This window comes from Rhineura floridana, chromosome 5 (assembly GCF_030035675.1).
Source record: "Rhineura floridana isolate rRhiFlo1 chromosome 5, rRhiFlo1.hap2, whole genome shotgun sequence".
NCBI lineage: Eukaryota > Metazoa > Chordata > Lepidosauria > Squamata > Rhineuridae > Rhineura > Rhineura floridana.
Genome location: NC_084484.1, coordinates 168,410,636 through 168,428,179, shown reverse-complemented (window position 1 = coordinate 168,428,179; position 17,544 = coordinate 168,410,636). Strand labels below are relative to the sequence as shown.

The 17,544-nt window shown below is 43.3% G+C and overlaps 1 protein-coding gene across 2 annotated transcripts in view; it reads right to left on the bottom strand.

Moving 5' to 3' along the window:
* SESN3 (sestrin 3) overlaps window positions 1–17,280 on the bottom strand; it is an 87,687-nt gene extending 70,407 nt beyond the window's left edge. Inside the window, exon 1 of one of the 2 annotated variants that reach the window (XM_061628794.1) lies at window positions 17,048–17,280. In XM_061628794.1, the coding sequence (XP_061484778.1) occupies window positions 17,048–17,164 (117 nt within the window). In that variant the 5' untranslated portion in view covers window positions 17,165–17,280. The remainder of the gene's footprint in view (window positions 1–17,047) is intronic. The other variant, XM_061628795.1, reaches the window with a different exon arrangement.
* Between the last annotated feature and the right edge of the window lie 264 nt (window positions 17,281–17,544).

The window sequence follows — 17,544 nt, the reverse complement described above, 5'->3', positions numbered from 1 at the left end:
GTGTGCTCAATGCCATACACATTCTATTAAGGTAACAATGTATCTTAATAAAATTAGTTTAATTTTGGATAAGAGTCAACACTAGTTCATTAGAACTTGCATGTCATCCCATGTCCGCCCACACTTCGTAACCTATTTTTATGGAGCAAATAAACACATTTCACTAATTAGGTTTATAGCATGTGCTATCCCTAAGGCACTGGGTGGGTACAAATATGTCATCAACTCCTTTATGCTCACAATAACCCTGCAAGGCAGGTCACAGTTATTGGTATTTTGCAACTGGGGATCAAATGCAAGAGGAACTTTCTCAAGGTCACCAAGCAAGGCTATTATTATTATTATTACTGCACCCATTCACTATTAGATATCAGAGTAAGATACAGAAATGTAATACAGTATTAATTTAAAATACAATATCATTGGCTTCAAATCCCAGCTCAGCATCAATATCCAACTCCATATACAGTAATACCCCAGTTAACAAATCCTCCAGGAAGGAAGCTTCTTTTAACAAAGCCTTTTTCGGGGTGCGGGGGGCATGCACACTCTGATATAGTCAGAATGTGGCTCATTGGCTTCTGGACTGGCTGATGCAGGCAGCTCTCTCACTTGTGGCTGGAACGGCACTCCTTGCCAGGTGGCGCAGGTGCCTCTGCAGTAAACAGTGCTTCGGGTGCCCTGGAAACACTGTTTACTGCAGACGCGTCTGCTCGAGTGTAGGCGGGTGGCAGAGAGAGAAAAAGAGAGAAAGAGAGAGAGACCAAGCACAGGATGATGGTGGCGGCTGCCCCTTGCCTGCCTACTCAGCTGTATGAAGCCTTCAGGTAGTCTGTATGCAAGACTTACCTGGCCTGTATGTTTCACTTCAGACATGTGTATTGTTAGTTTTGTTATTGTTTGTTTCAAGTATGTTGAACTGCTCTTCTTTTTTGTGGTGTAGGAACCTATCCCTGTTCTTTCCATGTTATTCCTACCCCTGGTACCAAAGTTTCCGTTACAGGAGTAATGTCCACGAACACATCTACTTCATTAACTGAGCTATCACTGTATAGAATTATACCAACAGGTTTGAAATCACAAAGATATACAGCCAAATCTGAAGAATATTCACTCGGAATTCCTAATGATTTCAGTTAAGATTTATTTCCAAGCAAGCACATTTAGGATTGAAATCACAAAAAGTTCTCTGCAGGCATTTCCTGATTTGGGGTTTCTCAAGAAACCTGCACTCTTGAGTTGGACCCCTAGTCACCTACAATCTACACATTCAGTACTAATTCCCATACTAATCCTCTTGGATAAGCTAGATGATTGTGGGTGGCATAGCGTCTATTTGTCAAAGACAGCAACAGTAACTCTCTACTTCGGTAATAGGTAAGTACTACTTTGAGGTACTTCTTCTGCACTACCACTGCTAGTAAGAGCAATGCTGAGAATTGTTCTTAATGCTCAACATCAATAAAATAACTGTAAATTGACTAATGAGTTCACTTAGAACCAAGCTGCTTAGTTCAGTTGGACGGTGGGCCCGCCTGTCTCCTGATCAGCTGCTTTGGAGACTACCACTGTCCCTTTCAAGTGATAGCCCTCGCTTGCACGTCACAGTAAGGCAAAATGTGGCTTACCAGGACCGTGTGAACATGAGGGCTCCCAGGGAGGAGCTTGCATCCCCTGTGCTCCATCCCAGAGTGTTACTGCTATGATACTCCATTAAAAAAAAAAGATCTGGAAGCAGCAAAGCAACTGCCAGCTCCTATCCAGGAGCCTGCGTGTCTGTGCAGCCCTGGCAAGCCATGATTTGGCTTACCATGATATGTGAACCAGGTGATGTTCACACTAGATCCTAGCACCCATCCTGCCGGAATGATTTCCCTAGATCAGTAGCATAGTTGCAAATTCAGAAGCGCAAATCCCTTCATGACAGCCAGAGGCATGCCCCCTCACAACCACACTCCCTTTCCATTTCCCCGTTCCCTTGATCTCTGTGTCACCTCCAAGTCCACATTCCACTACAACAGACATCACTAAGAGCCAATCAGCATGAAAGGGGAGGCTGTGTTAGCTATTGAGAAGAGTCTTCTCAGTGGCTCACACTTCTTTTCACTGTGATTGGCTTCAATCAGCACAAAACGACAAGGACTCTTTTCAGTGGCTAACATATTCCCATTTCGATTATTGGCTGGTACATAGGACCCTGGCTGGGATCCTGCTCCCCAAACAGTAAGGGATCTATGACCACCAGCGACCCCAGATGACTATACCCCTGCCCTAGGTCCTCCATGTATCACAAGGAAATATGACAGTTTGGACTGGACTGAACTCTTTGGGAATGGAAAAGATGCAGGGACAATCCCCTTTCCCGCACTCGACCATCCAAGTGTTCTTTGGCTTGGAACCATGGCATTTATAAACCGGTATGAAAATGGTTTAAATCTGTACCTAGAAATGCCCACAGAAATCGAAGTCAGGATACCAGTATTGGTCTAATCACATAAAGTAACACCACCATTTAGAAGCCATATAGTGCCTTGGGAGTACTGGAAGCACTCTGTGCTCGTTATCTCTTTAATCTATACAACAACCCTGTAAAGCAGCTCAGCATTATTTTTTCTAAACTACAGCTTGGGGTGGGCCTGGGGAAATGGTGGCTTTGTTAAGGCCATCTAATTAGTTCATTACTATGGCAAGACTTGAACCAGAGACTCCCTCGCTCACAGCTCTCTTCCATCCTGTGGAAAACCTGTCTTCGGGAGGAGGGTGGAATTCAATATGCAGTACAATATTCTCAAGTAAGGGGGGGGGGAGCTCACCCAAGTCAGAAACACCAGGCCCAGCCATGCAACAGTTAAATTCAACTGTGGTGCTCTGTGCTTCTCAAATCCATGAAACTTCTCACGAGTTACAAAGCAGAGAGAAACATCAAGTATGATGTGTAATATGATCCAAGAGTTTAGAAGGGGGGGGGAAGAGTAGGCAATAAATGCACGTACCAAACATACACATTTGTTAGCACAAGATACAGTTTTTATAAGTCTACAGTCAACTTTTAAAAAATGTGTATTATTCTACCCAGCCCTCCCCCACACCCGTTTTCCAAAAGCCAAACCCTTCTATGGGAGGGGAGGGGGAGTTCTACAATTTCACTGTATGGCTTGAAAAACAACTTTGACTGGCACTTGGAGTGATCCACAGAGAAGGGGGGGAAAGAAAAGTAGGGGAACAGCTTTGGGATAAAGAGTGCAAATATTTGAGCTCACTGACTTACACACTTTCTTCTTATTTATAAGAAAAATCTTGATACAAAGAAATGAGAAAGAGGCTTCCCCCCCCCCCAGCATTTGCCTCAGTTGCTCCAAGCTGATGTGTTTGCCCAGCTCAGCAGTTTTAGTTCATTTGTGCTGGACAAACAAGGGGCGCCTCAGCTAATGCACTCAGTTAATCAGATGGACAGAGAGGAGCAGGGCTGTGGAGTCGGTACGCCAAACATTTGACTCTGACTCCGACTCCTCTATTTTTCTACTGTCTGACTCCAACTCCACCCAAAATTGCTTCCAACTCCACAGCCCTGGAAAGGGCTGTAAATGTCTTTTTAAATTGGAAGCTCTCGTAGGAGCATTTTTATCGCTGCCTGAATATGCGCTGATCTTGGCATCACAGCATTTGTCTTCATCTGGGTCCTGTGTCATACACTGACACACAAAATGTTTTCCATCTTGAGTTATGGTGAAATGCTCAACTACAGCTGACTTCATGGGAAGCTTCTTTGAGAACTTATATTTTAAAAAAATTGTCAATCAAAATATATTTTGAAGTCAGAGTCGATACATTTCTACTGACTCCGACTCCACCCAAAATTGCTTCCGACTCCAACTCCACGACTACGACTCCACAGCCCTGGAGAGGAGGCAAACTGATCAGAATATTCCCAATGGGTGGCTTGTTGCATTGGTAGTGTGGTTAGGAACAGTGGCAGATGTGCCTGGTTGAGACTAGAGATGTGAAGGCCTTGAAAAAACCTGAAACAATTCACAAAATTCACAAAAACATGTCCCCCCCCAGGTTTGCCCAATTTTTCAAAAAACAAAAATAGGAAAACGGCTTGTGGGCCTTCACACCTCTAGTTCAGAGAGTTGTTTGAGGCTTTACAAACCATAGCTTGTGGAGCAGGGAACAAGCTTTGGGGCCAAGCTCCACCCAAGGCCCTTCCCCGAGGTGCCACCTTAGTGCTTAGCTTCTGGCTTGTATTATTCGCCATTATGTCTGAACCAGGGGACTCTGGATTAATGCCAGTTAAGGGCCCAATCCCTCCAAGAAGGATCTAAGGATCTAAGGGACCAAGAAGCCAAACGTTCTGCATTTACCCTCCCCATCCCTGTATCATTGGCTGTGCTTCGCCGGGGCACCACCACACAATTCTTCGGAATGATGTCAGCACACATGGAAAGCTGAACTAGCCGTTATTAGGAAGGGTGGCGGGAAACTCAACACAGGATTGCTGTTTCCATTTCTAGCCCCATCTTGTTGTAACATGTCAGTTCCCCTCTAAGGGACAGCCTCAAGAAAAAAAAATCGTAGAGGCCATCCATGTTCCTGGTTCTTTCCCTTAAAACTCTAAATGGCCTAAGCATAAAGCTAGTTCAGGGAATGCTTCTTCCCATACGAATCCCTTCACATTCCTCAGTCAGTTTGGCTTTGTTCCAGACAACCCATCTGAGGTTAGGCTCTTGTCCATTGGGAGCAGGGCCTCTTTAGGCATGGGGCCCTTCTTTTGCAAAACACACTTCCCATGGGGTTACCAGCTTCTCTTCATCTGCTTTCTGGAAATCATTTTATTTTATTAGTTGATGTCCAAGAGGCAAATATCATTATGAATGTTGTTGTAACAATTCTGGCATTTATATTAACCATATTTTCAGACTAGTTATTTTTTAATCAATTTCATATGCATTTAGAGTTCACTGCAATCCCCTTCGGGGGCTCCCTTGCTGGCAAAAAGTGTAACAAAAATGTAGTAAGATAAACGACACTTAACAAGAGATGCCTGGATAAACTCTACCACTCATTACCTAAAGAGAGTAAGAAAGAGTAGCTGTGTGTGACTTGCACTCTAAATACCGGTCAGCCCCATTCCCCTAAAAACAAAAAATGGAAACTAACAATTTGCACAACTGAATTGTCTTTGAAGGCTTTCAGATACTTTTTTACTTTTAAGCAAGGGAACATCTTGTTGACTACTTATACTGTAGTTACTCGGACTGCAGAGGCATGTAGGATAAGGAAGGAAGGGTCATTCAGACCGCTACACACAGGTGATAAAGGGGGAGAGGGGAATAACAGGTTGCCAGTTAGCCACATGTCCCTAGAAGCTCTAGTCAAACCTTGGCTTAGCTTCAGCAAACAGCTGAGATATTTTCAGCCTTTTGCCCACCACAATGAGGGCTAGAAACACACATTAAGAAAGAGGAAAACAATATTCTCAGGATGCTGACTGCACCACAGATTCAGTGGCGGCCCTGTGCACATGGAGCCTCTTCACTAGGCATGTTTGCATGGCCCCAGCGTAGATGCTTTTGAAAACAGGTCCTAAGGTGGTGGTGGTAGTGGTTGCTCCAAAATGCTTTTACTTGATGCTTTAACTGGTTGGTATTTAACTGCTGTTGACTCTATGTTGTGCGGCTTGTTTTTGAGATATATACTGTTTTTCTGCCAATACTGTTTTACTGCTGCTATTATAATATTTTTAGATGTGTTTTACAGATTGTGGTTTCATGGTTTGTAATTACATTATGACTGAATTTGATCTTTTTAATGCCACCCTGGGCTTCTACTGGGAGGAAGGGTGGGATATAAATCTAATAAATAATATCTTGTTGTGAGCAGGTGTGGGGGCAATGTTAATACCTGAAAGGTCGCCTATAAATATTGACTTTAAAAAAAAGTACATGGCACAGAGCTCAAATATCAGGGAGATGTTAACATGGGAATCACTTACTCACCTCTCAATAAATCAGAGATCACCTCAATAGTACAAAATAGTCAAACTATTCCCTAAAAAACAAGATCCAAGCATGAAAATATACTCATTCATCAACTCAAGCACACACCTTTACAGGAGAAATGAGCAACCACTGTAGAAATGCATTACTTTCTGCAACATCCTCATACAGGCAAAACAAACCATGTTTATATTACTTATTAGATTTGAATACAATTTTTTAAAAACCTCCATCTCAAGATTCTCATTAACGGGATCCTTCTTAATTCTAGCAGCAGATTAAGCGACAAACAGGATTTGATCTTGTCTTTTGAGCACGTTCTTACATACTTTTAGAACTGGAGAAAACTGGGGTACCATCTTTCACATATCAGTACCTTTCACCATCAAGGGACCCATAGCGCATCAATTAATCTGTTGAAGAACATCCACCTCAGAAACCCCAGACATCACTGGGGATTCTGGGGCCTTATTTACAATGTACATTCAGATCATATGGAATCTTGGCCAAGCCTCTTGGGCCTAAGGATGGATGAATCTGTATTTTCTCTCTCGTCAGTTTCTCCTTTTTCTTATGTTCAGTTCTCCACATTTCTGCATCAGTGTGCAATTTCTTTTTAAAAAATCAAGAGAATTTATCAGCATTTTAGTGCCCATTTCTCCTAATATAAGACAGTTTGGTATGAAATTTCCCCAATACACATATTTTTGCAAGCAAATTCCAGTAATGCATTTTTGTATGTTATTTTCACCATTGGATAGATGTTTATTTTCACATTATTTGGAGAACTGCATTGCAATATTTGGAGAGGAGCGCAGAAGATGTGGGCAAGATGTCTTTCAGAGAACCTTGTCTGGCATTAGTAATCTCACTGAGGAACCACCAATAAACCACCAAGAAAGCCAGCTTTCCCTGGAACCCTCACACAAAGATGATGAGCATATATGAAAAGGGGTTGTGTGAAATATACCAATAAGAGATTTGTCATGCAGACAAAACACAAAATCAAATACAAAACAGTACAGATCACTATAGAAAGTGGAAGCATAAAGAGCAGGAAGATATTTATTCTGACAGTTGCACATATATAGAGAAAGGACACAGCTCAAAACACACACACACACACGTACGTCAAGGTTATGAAGAGGGCATGCTCCTTGCAAAAATGTGTGTCAGATGTGGGTGGAGATAAGAAAGGTGAGATGTAGTCAGTTTTTCTCTCAAGCAGGACGCCTTCAATAAGAGATCATGTGCAGTATGGAGCCTTAGTCTTCATGAGGCAAAACTAACAGGAGTCAACGCTTACACAAAAGAGAAAAATATTTAGAAGGGAGGTGGTTTCCACTTCCGTCACATACCAAGGCTGGAGGCTTGCGAGTGTCATCTCTGCATTCTAACCTGACTCTGCTGAAGCCAATAGAAACCAAAGTTTGTCTACTGTTGTTAATGGAATGGGCTGTAATCTTATAACAGATCTGTAACTACAACTCCCATCAGCCCCAGCAAGATTGGCCAATGGTCAGGGGTGATAGGAATTGTAGTTCAACAACTTCTGGAGGGCCAAATGTTCCCCATACCTGCCTTACAGGATGAAGCAAACCCCCATCCTCATCAATATATATGGTTCAGGCCCAGCTCAGTGCTTACCTGGGCAAAGGTCCTGTTCCCATAGCAAAGGAGGAGGCCCCAAATGACATGTTATTTTAGCTATATAGCTGCGTCTTTCAGTACACGGGGATTTGGAAGGAGTCCCACAAATTGCCAGCACAAGGGACCTAATCTGAACCAGGACCCTAGAGTGGAGATAAGGAGTTTTAATCCTTTGCTCCCTTACTATGATCCAGACTGGGGGCCCTGCACCTGCAATTTACGCTCAGAAAAAGCTCCTATTTCCGTTTTCCAACGCAGTCTGAAGGTGTGATGAGCCTTACTGGGACCACAGCAGGGAAAAAAGGGTTAAAGCCTCCTTATTCCCCTGAGGGTCCTGATTGGATCAGGCCCACACCAGCAGCAGGGGGAAAGGTTAAAGTCCCTACAACGTCCACACTAGGATCCCAATATGGACTGGGGACCGTGCATGGCAATTTATGTAAAAAAAAAAGCCTGCACTGAAAGGCGGGACTATACAGCTATATCTAACTAATGTGTTGTTAGGCCCTGATTCACAATACATGTACTGTTACGTGCCATGGGGGATCTCATCCATGAAAGTCACACAACCTTCCTCCTCCCGTTTTTGCAGTTTAAGCCTCCACACATATAGACACTTATGTGGAGTGCTTACATCACAGGTTTATACCACCAGAGGGACAGGACCTGTTGCTCAGGTAAGCATATGGACTGGATCTCTATCAAATCTATTGAGACAGCAAACAACGTTATAACCAGAGAAAGACATCAAGGGATGAAGGTTACTCTACAAATCCTTTCATACGCATATACAAAGCACAAATCCTCCCTCTCTCAAGGAAGGAGGAAGGAGAAAAGGGGGGGAAAGGACAGAAAGAGGCAAGTAGGATAAGAAAAGCCTCCATCTTTGGTGATCCCATCCATAAAATGGGAGCACTGAACAACCTATTTCACATGACTGCAGTGACCCAATGAGGGCTAAGCATGTACACACAATTTATATTAATTTACATACATAACAAAACAAGATTTCTATGTGTACCATAAGGCAACATAAAAAGAACTAATGACCACTGAGCATACATCAGCCATATGATTGACCTAATTATTAAAGAAAAAAGAATAAAATACAGATTGATTTCTCTTACTCCAACATTGTTGAGTTCCTCTCAGGCTGTGAGACTTCCCCTCCCTCTCCTCACCTTGTGCACCCTCAAACTCTGCTCTGGAGGGTCCTCCAACCCTCTGGGATAGATTTTGAAGTGTGCAGGGGGCTGCAGGGGAGAGGAGAACTCTAAGTCTGCTGTGCTAGCAAAACAGCAGCACTGGATACAATCTTTTAACATTTTTATCCTGCCCTTCCTCCAATCCACAGTGCAAGCCTAGGCATGCCTACTCATAAGTTAAGACCAACCAAGTTCAATGGGACTTACTCCCAGGTAAGTGCGTGCAAGACTGCAGCACTACCACCCAGTCGGGGAGGATTAAGGTGAAAGAGAGTGGCCCACGATTCAGCAGTAAACATCATGGCCAAGCATGGCATTCGAACCTGGGTCTGTCGAAAACACACACTCTAGCTACTGCACCACATCAGTTCTTCAGACATGATACTCATGGGTGGAACAGCAATGTTAAAGCTGTTCCCAAGGGCTTCAGGGGGAAGAGTACTATGTTTTGATATAGCACTTTCATTTTCACAGTGCTTTCCAATATTGTGTTTCACCTAACAGCAACAGAGGCAGATATATAGCTACTTGTTCATGGCCCCTGAGAACGTACAATTCTGAAGTGTAAACCACTCAGACTATATACACCTGAACTGTAACGTGACTAGAAATCTCTTAGACTCAAGAGCAGGGATAGGCCAGTATGTCCGTTTTGGATTTTCCCCATTTTTCACTTTTCCAGTCTTAAGCTCAATTCTCCACATTTTTGCATCAGTTTGTGAATTTAAAAAAAAAATCAAATCCTCATGAAAATACACCAAATTTCACCAAATACACACATTTTTGTATGCAATTTTGCCTAATACACACTTTTTTGCAAACCAATTTTCTCTATAATGCATTTTTGTAATGTTATTTTCACAAATATGTACATTTATACAAACATTTTACCCTAGTCCAGTGGTTCCCAAACTTTTTCCCCGTGGATCACTTGAAAATTGCTGATGATCTTGACAGACTGCTTAATGATTTCTCTGCCTGTTGTAGCAATTGTAATGCGCTGTGATGCTATATGATTTTTAATCTTACTTTTATTGCTTCTTTTATTTCTTATATTGTATGTCATTGAATAATAACTTACACTCCATACAATTCAAATTGTAATACAATAAAATACAATTTAAGAAATAAAAGCAATACAAATACAATTAAAAATCAATATGATTAACTTAACATGGAGATGTCGCAAACCACCTAAATGAAACTTGCAGATGTCCACGGACCACAGTTTGAGAACCCCTGCCCTAGTATATGCTTTTTTTTTTTTTTTACACATTACTTGCCCAGAGAACTACACTGCAAAATTCAAAGAAGTACAAATTTCAAAGGATGGCCGTATTTCATTTTGCGTAATTGCTTTGAAAAGTGTGAATTAGATATGTTTGTCTTTAAATATGAACTGAATCAAAATTCTCCCCCATATCCACTGAACAGTGATATTAACAGCCCAAGTCAATTAATTCAGAGAAAAAAGTATGTAACCCCGCTTGTGAGTCTTAACTGGATACAAACTTAATTTTAGGTGTGCGCCCTCCGTGGCGCAGAGCGGTAAACGGCGGTAACGCAGCCGAAGCTCTGCTCACAGCCGGAGTTCAATTCCAACTGAAGGAGGAAGTCGAATCTCCGGTAAAAGGGGTCGAGGTCCACTCAGCCTTCCATCCATCCATGGTCGGTAAAATGAGTACCCGGCATATGCTGGGGGGTAAAGAAAGGCCAGGGAAGGAACTGGGAATCCCACCCCATATATATGGTCTGCCTAGTAAATGTCGCAAGACGTCACCCTAAGAGTCAGAAACGACTCGCACTACAAGTGCAGGGACACCTTTACCTTTTTTTATGTATACACATACACAGAGTATATATTCAATCGTATATCAACATCTGCTAATTACATTTGCACATTGGTAAGATCAATATTTTAAGGTAAGAATCACACTTTGCTTTTAGTTCACACACCATACTCTATAGTAACCATTGTCTTAGAGAATCTTGCCCTCTTGAGTGAGAGAAAAGGAGGAATGCCTCTTGTGATGGCACTTGCCACCTGCAGTTTAATAAGAACATATATTTAAGATGCATTTTTTTAAAAGTAGATTTCACTATATATAACGTGGTAACGTGAACTGACGGAAGATTTCACCCACCCTGAATTTTGAACCTAGACGGGTCACAGCTATCATAAGAGAGGGAAGCAATTTCAGCTAGACTTTCAATCTGACCCACAAACATAATTCTTATTTATTCTGCACTCTATCCCATAGGCTTGGAACTGTTAACAATATTCAGGAAGACATACCAGTTGGTCAATCTGACCTTACCACCAGCTCTACCACCATTCCCCACTCTTTCAATTTACTCCTCAATCAACATTATTAACTTAGGTGTCTTTTGACGGGCAACAGTGCAAGGAATAGCACTCCCAATAGTCACATATCACTCTTGCAGCCTCCTTCCTCAAAGTTACAACAGAGCCAAAACCTGAATATCTTCTGGAGTGGATCCAAATCTTCTCATTAGGATTAAGCACACAGCAGGAGAAGAGAAATTAGAAACTCATCATGAAAAGACTAAAATATAAATAGATATTTGTCTTTAAAGTACATGCATGCTTATATTTGATATTAAAGTGGTTTTTAAAATAAGCATCTTCCAAAAATGGTTTTAAAAAACCCAGATTAGTTCTTGACAGGCAGATCTAAGGCGGCAGGAAGACGCTCAACCTGAACCTACAAGGAAAAAGGAGGGCATAGGACGCTGCTCTACACGAAGTCAGATCATTGGTCCATATAGCTTATTATTGTCAACAATAGCTTTCAGCAGCTCCCCAGGGTTTCAGAAAGTTGCCTCTCCTACCTCTACTTGGGATTGAACCTGAGACCTTCCACTTCCAAAACAGATGCTCTATTATCAATCAATCAATCAATCAAATTTATATCCCGCCCTTTCTCCCAGTAGGAGCCCAGGGTGGCAAACAAAAGCACTAAAAACATTTTAAAACATCATAAAAACAGACTTTAAAATACATTAAAACAAAACTTTTTAAAAAAGAAAAGAAAAAGGTTTAAAAACATACTAAAAAGCAATTCTAACACAGATGCAAACTGGGATGAGGTCTCTACTTAAAAGGCTTGTTGAAAGAGGAAGGTCATCAGTAGGTGCCAAAAAATAACAGAGTTGGCACCTGTCTAATATTTAAGGGGAGGGATCTCCACAGGGTAGGTGCCACTACACTAAAGGTCCATTTCCTATGTTATGCAGAACGGACCTCTTGATAAGATGGTATTTGCAGGAGGCCCTCACCTGTAGAGTTCAGTGATTGACTGGGTATATAAGAGATAAGACGGTATTTCAGGTATCCTGGTCCCAAGCTGTATAGAGCTTTGTATACTAAAACCAGAACCTGGAACTTGGCCCAGTAGCTAATAGGCAGCCAGTACAATTCTTTCAGCAGTGGGGTGACATGTTGGTGATATCCTGCCCCAGTCAGCAGTCTCACCACCACATTTTGCATCAGTTGCAGTTTCTGGACCAAGCTCAAGGGCAGCCCCACATAGAGGGCATTACAGTAATCCAGCATGGAGATTACCAGTGCATGGACAACAGTGGTCAGGCTATCCCGGTCCAGAAATGACCGCAGCTGTCTTACCAGCCAAGGCTGGTAAAAGGCACTCCTAGCCACTGAGGTCACCTGGGCCTGTAGTGATAAAGATGGATCCAGAAGCACCCCCAGACTATGGACCTGCTCTTTCAGGGGGAGTACAACTCCATCCAAAGGAGGCAATTGACCAATTATCCAAACCTGGAACCACCAACCCACAGCATCTCCTTCTTGCTAGGATTAAGACTCAGTTTATTGGCCCTCATTCAGCTCACTACCGAGTCCAGGCAGCAGTCCAGGGTTTGCATGTCCTCTCCCGATTCAGATGTTACAGAAAAACAGAGCTAGGTATTGTCAGCGTACTGCTGACACCTCACCCCAAATCTCCTGATGACCACTCCCAAAGGCTTCATATAGATGTTAAACAGCATGGGGGACAAGATGGTACCCTGCGGCACCCCATAGTACAGCTGCCAGCAGGCCAAAAGACAATCACCCAGTGCTATTCTCTGAAAACGACTCTGGAGATAGGATTGCAACCACTGTAAAACAGTGCCTCCAATACCCATCTCCCCAAGTTGGCCCAGAAGATACCATGGCCAATGGTATCAAAAGCCGCTGAGAGATCAAGTAAGAATAACAGGGTCACACTTTCCATCCTTCTCCTGATAAAGGTCATCCATCAGGGTTACCAAGGCTGATTACGTCCCATAACCAGGCCTGAATCCAGATTGGAATGGGTCAAGATAATCTGTTTCATCCAAGAGTACTTGCAATTGCTGCACCACAACCCTCTCAATCACTTTCCCTAAGAAGGGGGTATTTGCAACCAGTCAGTAGTTGTCGCAAACCAGTGGGTTCAGGGTGGGCTTTTTCAGGAGTGGTCGGATCACCACCTCTTTCAGGGTGGCTGAACCACCCGCAATGATGTGTTGACCACACCCTGGACCCACTCGGTCACCACCACCCGAGGCTTGCTTTAATAAGCTAAGAAGGGCAAAGGTCAAGAGGACACAGTGCTGGCCTCACCGTCGCAAGCACCTTGTCCACGTCATCAGACCACATCAACTGAAACAGTTCCCAAGAAGTTGCAACAGACGTTGCACTATTAGAGAGATACAGCCACCTTCTAGCTACCTCAAGCCTCTGGAAAGAGGGTACATGAACTGAAGATGAACTACATCTTTTGAAGGCCATGAGCCTTCAGGGTCAAGACAGGTTTAAAAAATTCTGATCAGTAAACAAGGTAGCAACCCAGAAGGCAGAGATACAGCAAAATAAAAATTTTATATGCACACATGATACCACATTAGATACAGCAAGCACATCCCTACCAAAGTCAAGCACCTTCAGGTTCCACTGATTTCAGTGGAAGACCCAAGTTTCTTTGAAACCAATGGGACAGGACCGCAATCCTACAATTTGTAGGAAGGGTGTCCCAGGGCTCTAGAAAGCACTGGAACCCTTTCCAAGGACAGACAAAGAGCTCCGACCTTGGAGAGGGAGATCCAGTTTCGTATCCCACCTCCCCACTGCCACAGAAACTTCCACAGCCATGAACGTCAGAACTGATGTGAGAAGGGCCAAAAGGATAGCAGGCTTGGATTGGAAAGATCCAACACCTTCCCAGCCCCCTGTCACACCCCAAGATCCAACACCTTCCCAGCCCCCTGTCACACCCCTAAATCAGGAGTAACCTACGGCATCCCTAGAGCTGACATTGTATATTTCCATCCCTTTGTTTCCAGCGAGAGAGAAATTGTAGCTAGGAAAGCTAGAAAAGGACAGAGGTGCACCAGAGCAATCCTCTGCCCTCAGGGCACTGGACAGCCCAGCACTGAATGAGGTGAATGAACTGCCTCCAGTTCCCTTCTCTCGGCACTCCCTTCAACACTGCACTCTTTAAAGATGCTTATCTTTACCAAAATCACACATTCTATGTACTATTATACATACCCATGCAACAAAATGCAACCTATTACAGTAAATTTCAAAGCTGGTTAATATTAGTATTCACTGATAATTCCTAAGATTTTAGGATGACCATCAATGGCAGATGTCAGAAATGGGCAAGTAATTAGCCTCCTTTTCTAGCATTATCACATCCTTTACCTTTCAGTGATGGTAAAAGGTATAAAGCATTTGGGCATTAAGACACTCAAGTTAGCTCTGAGATTTCCCAATAAATTGTTTCTGACATTTCCCACTCAGGCAAAAAAAATTTTTCTTTAAAAAAGTGTAATTACTACTACTAGCAGAAGACAACATTCACCAAGGCTCGCATCCTATGCTCTCTTACCTGGGAGTAAGCCTTACTGACCACAGTAAAGCCTGATTTTCAAATATAGATGCAAATGTAATTTTGTGTGTGTGAATATATATATATACACACTATGCTGTATGGGTGTGCATATACATAGGGTAACATCCAACAAAGTTATACACAGAGCAGACCCATTAAAATCAATGGACAAGTTTAAGGCTCCCATATTGTACACACACACAAACACTCCTTATCATTGATGACAGAGTGAAAAGGAGTATTTGTGAGTGTGAAAGTACAGTGATTTAGATGGTGTGTGAAGCTGATCCCCACCACCACTTTTAATTTCAATGGCAACATAATCTATTTTTTGCTGCTGGCACGCTGTATGCAATTTTATCCATTGCTGTTTTTTATTATTATTATTATTATTTTTAAATAGTTGGGTACTGACTGTAAGCCACACTGAGCACATTCTGGGGACAACTCATGATAAAAACACATACGTCAAATAAACAAACACACACATAATATATTATGTATATATTGTATTAAAGTGATGTAATAATAATATGTATATTACTTCATACAATTTAAATACTCAATATATACATATAATAAAATATATGTTACTTTTGGGCTACTTTATTATTTTATTTATTATTTATTATTTGATTTATATCCCGCCCTTCCTCCCAGTAGGAGCCCAGCACTTTACTATGTAATTGTATACAACTTTACATTTTATATTTTATATAAACAAAAGAACACAATTTAAAACTTTTGAAAACAGCCAAATAATCTTAATGTAGCCACATAAAAGGTGGGAGCCCAATACACTACATAATACAAAAAGTAACGGGTTGGATCCAGACCGATTTAGTCACGCCTTAACCCCACTGAGATTGTTGGGACTTCAGTCAGTCATGACTAACAGCATAATCCTAACCATGTCTACTCAAAAGCAAGTCCTACTGAACTCAACAGGGCTTATACCCAACTTGTAAGTGGGATTATAAAACTGCAGTCTAAATTGTTCAAGTGATTTCAATGGGGCCAACACATGACACAACTACAGCTGCAGTCCTAACCCCATTTCTCTGAGAGTCAGCCCCACTGAGTTCAATAGGACACTTCTCAGTAATCATAGTTAGGACTACAGCTGTTAGTTCAGACTGGCCCAATATGATTATTATTTTATAGAGTTTTACTGTGTGATTACAGGTTGTATTCAACTAAGTTCTGTTCAGAGTAGCCTCACTGAAATTAATGAACGCAAGTTAGTCATGCCTATTAACTTCAATGGGTCTACTCTGAGTAGCACTAGCAGTGAATATTACCCTATACCTACTATTTTATACAACTTTACTACACACACACATATTACATATATAATTTGTGTGTGAGTGTGATTTTATGCATATATCACACACAATTTTATATGCTTTTTTATTATGCGATTATATACATTATGGTACATGGTTTTACTAAGGGGATGCCATAACACACACACACAATTAATTATGTATGCTTTACTATGCAATTATATATATTATTGTGTATAGTTTTTCACTATGGGATAGTCATCACACACACACAAAAGTACATGTACTTTAGCATGACAGATATTATATATTATTGTATATTAGTTTTTACTGTGAGACAGCCAGGGGTGTAGTCATCGAGGATCTCAGGGGGTCTTAGACCCCTTACTTTTTTCAGAGCAGGGTCTGAGCAAGGTTCCTATGTCTCCAAGCCCCGTATGAGCCAATCAGCATGAAAGGGGAGTGGTGTTCGCCACTGAGAAGAGTGCTTCCTCGTCCTTTCCTGTTGATTGGAGCCAAACAGAGTAAAGGAGGTGAGCTGGCCACTGAGAGGACTCTTCCCAGTAGCTAACACTCTCCCGTCATGCTTACCGGCGCCTAGGGACCTCGGTTATTGCCGGAGAAGACACGAACAAGGATCTCATTCTGAACCCAGCAGCAAAAAGGGGGGAGGGGCGTGTCTGTGACTACCATGAAGCGACCTTGCACTTCTGAATTTGCCACTACACTACAGCCCCCCCCTGAGGTCCCTAGGCGAAGCTTAATGAGCCCCCTCCTCTTGTAAGAGTTGCCCGAGGGGGGCGTGGCCGAAGCGAAGGAGCTCAACGGTCTAATGAGAAGCGGCGGTGGCGACAGCAGCGGCATCGGACACCTTTGGCAGTGCTCCAAAGAGGGCAGCGATCCCGAGCGAAGCCTCCGATCGGACTTCCTCCCCGCTCCCTTCCCTGCTCCCCAACGTTCCACCACAGCCTCCGGAGGAGGGAGGTGTGAGGTGTCGTTCTACCCACCTGCCTCAGCACTTTCCGGCAGTTGCTACATACCCGCCGGCTCTCGCTGTGGCCGCTGCTGTGGCCGTCGCCGGGGACTGACGAAGGGCAAGAAGCGGCGCCGCTGCCCCTGTTCATGGTGCCGGGGGAGAAGGAGAGGAGGCGGCTGGCTCAGCGGCTCCCTTCGCTCAGCGACCAGGATCAGCCACCCCCATCCGTCGCTCCCCTCCTGCCCCCCCCCCCGGCTCGGCTTCAACAGCTCAGGAACAGCCGCTTCCATCCCCTTGCGCACACCCCTCAGCGGCGACCAACCGCTGCGCTTCAAGCACGCCCACCCGCTGCCCAGCTGGCCAATAGTAGAGAAGGGAGACAGGTAGCCAATCAGCAAAGCGCTCTCGCGTCCCCATCTCCGGGCAGTCTCCGAGCTAGAGGAGGGACCGCGGCGATAAGGGGGCGGAGGTAGGCGAAGCTCTCGGCCACCTATAGGCTGGAGGGCGGGGCCGGCTCGCGCTAGGCGG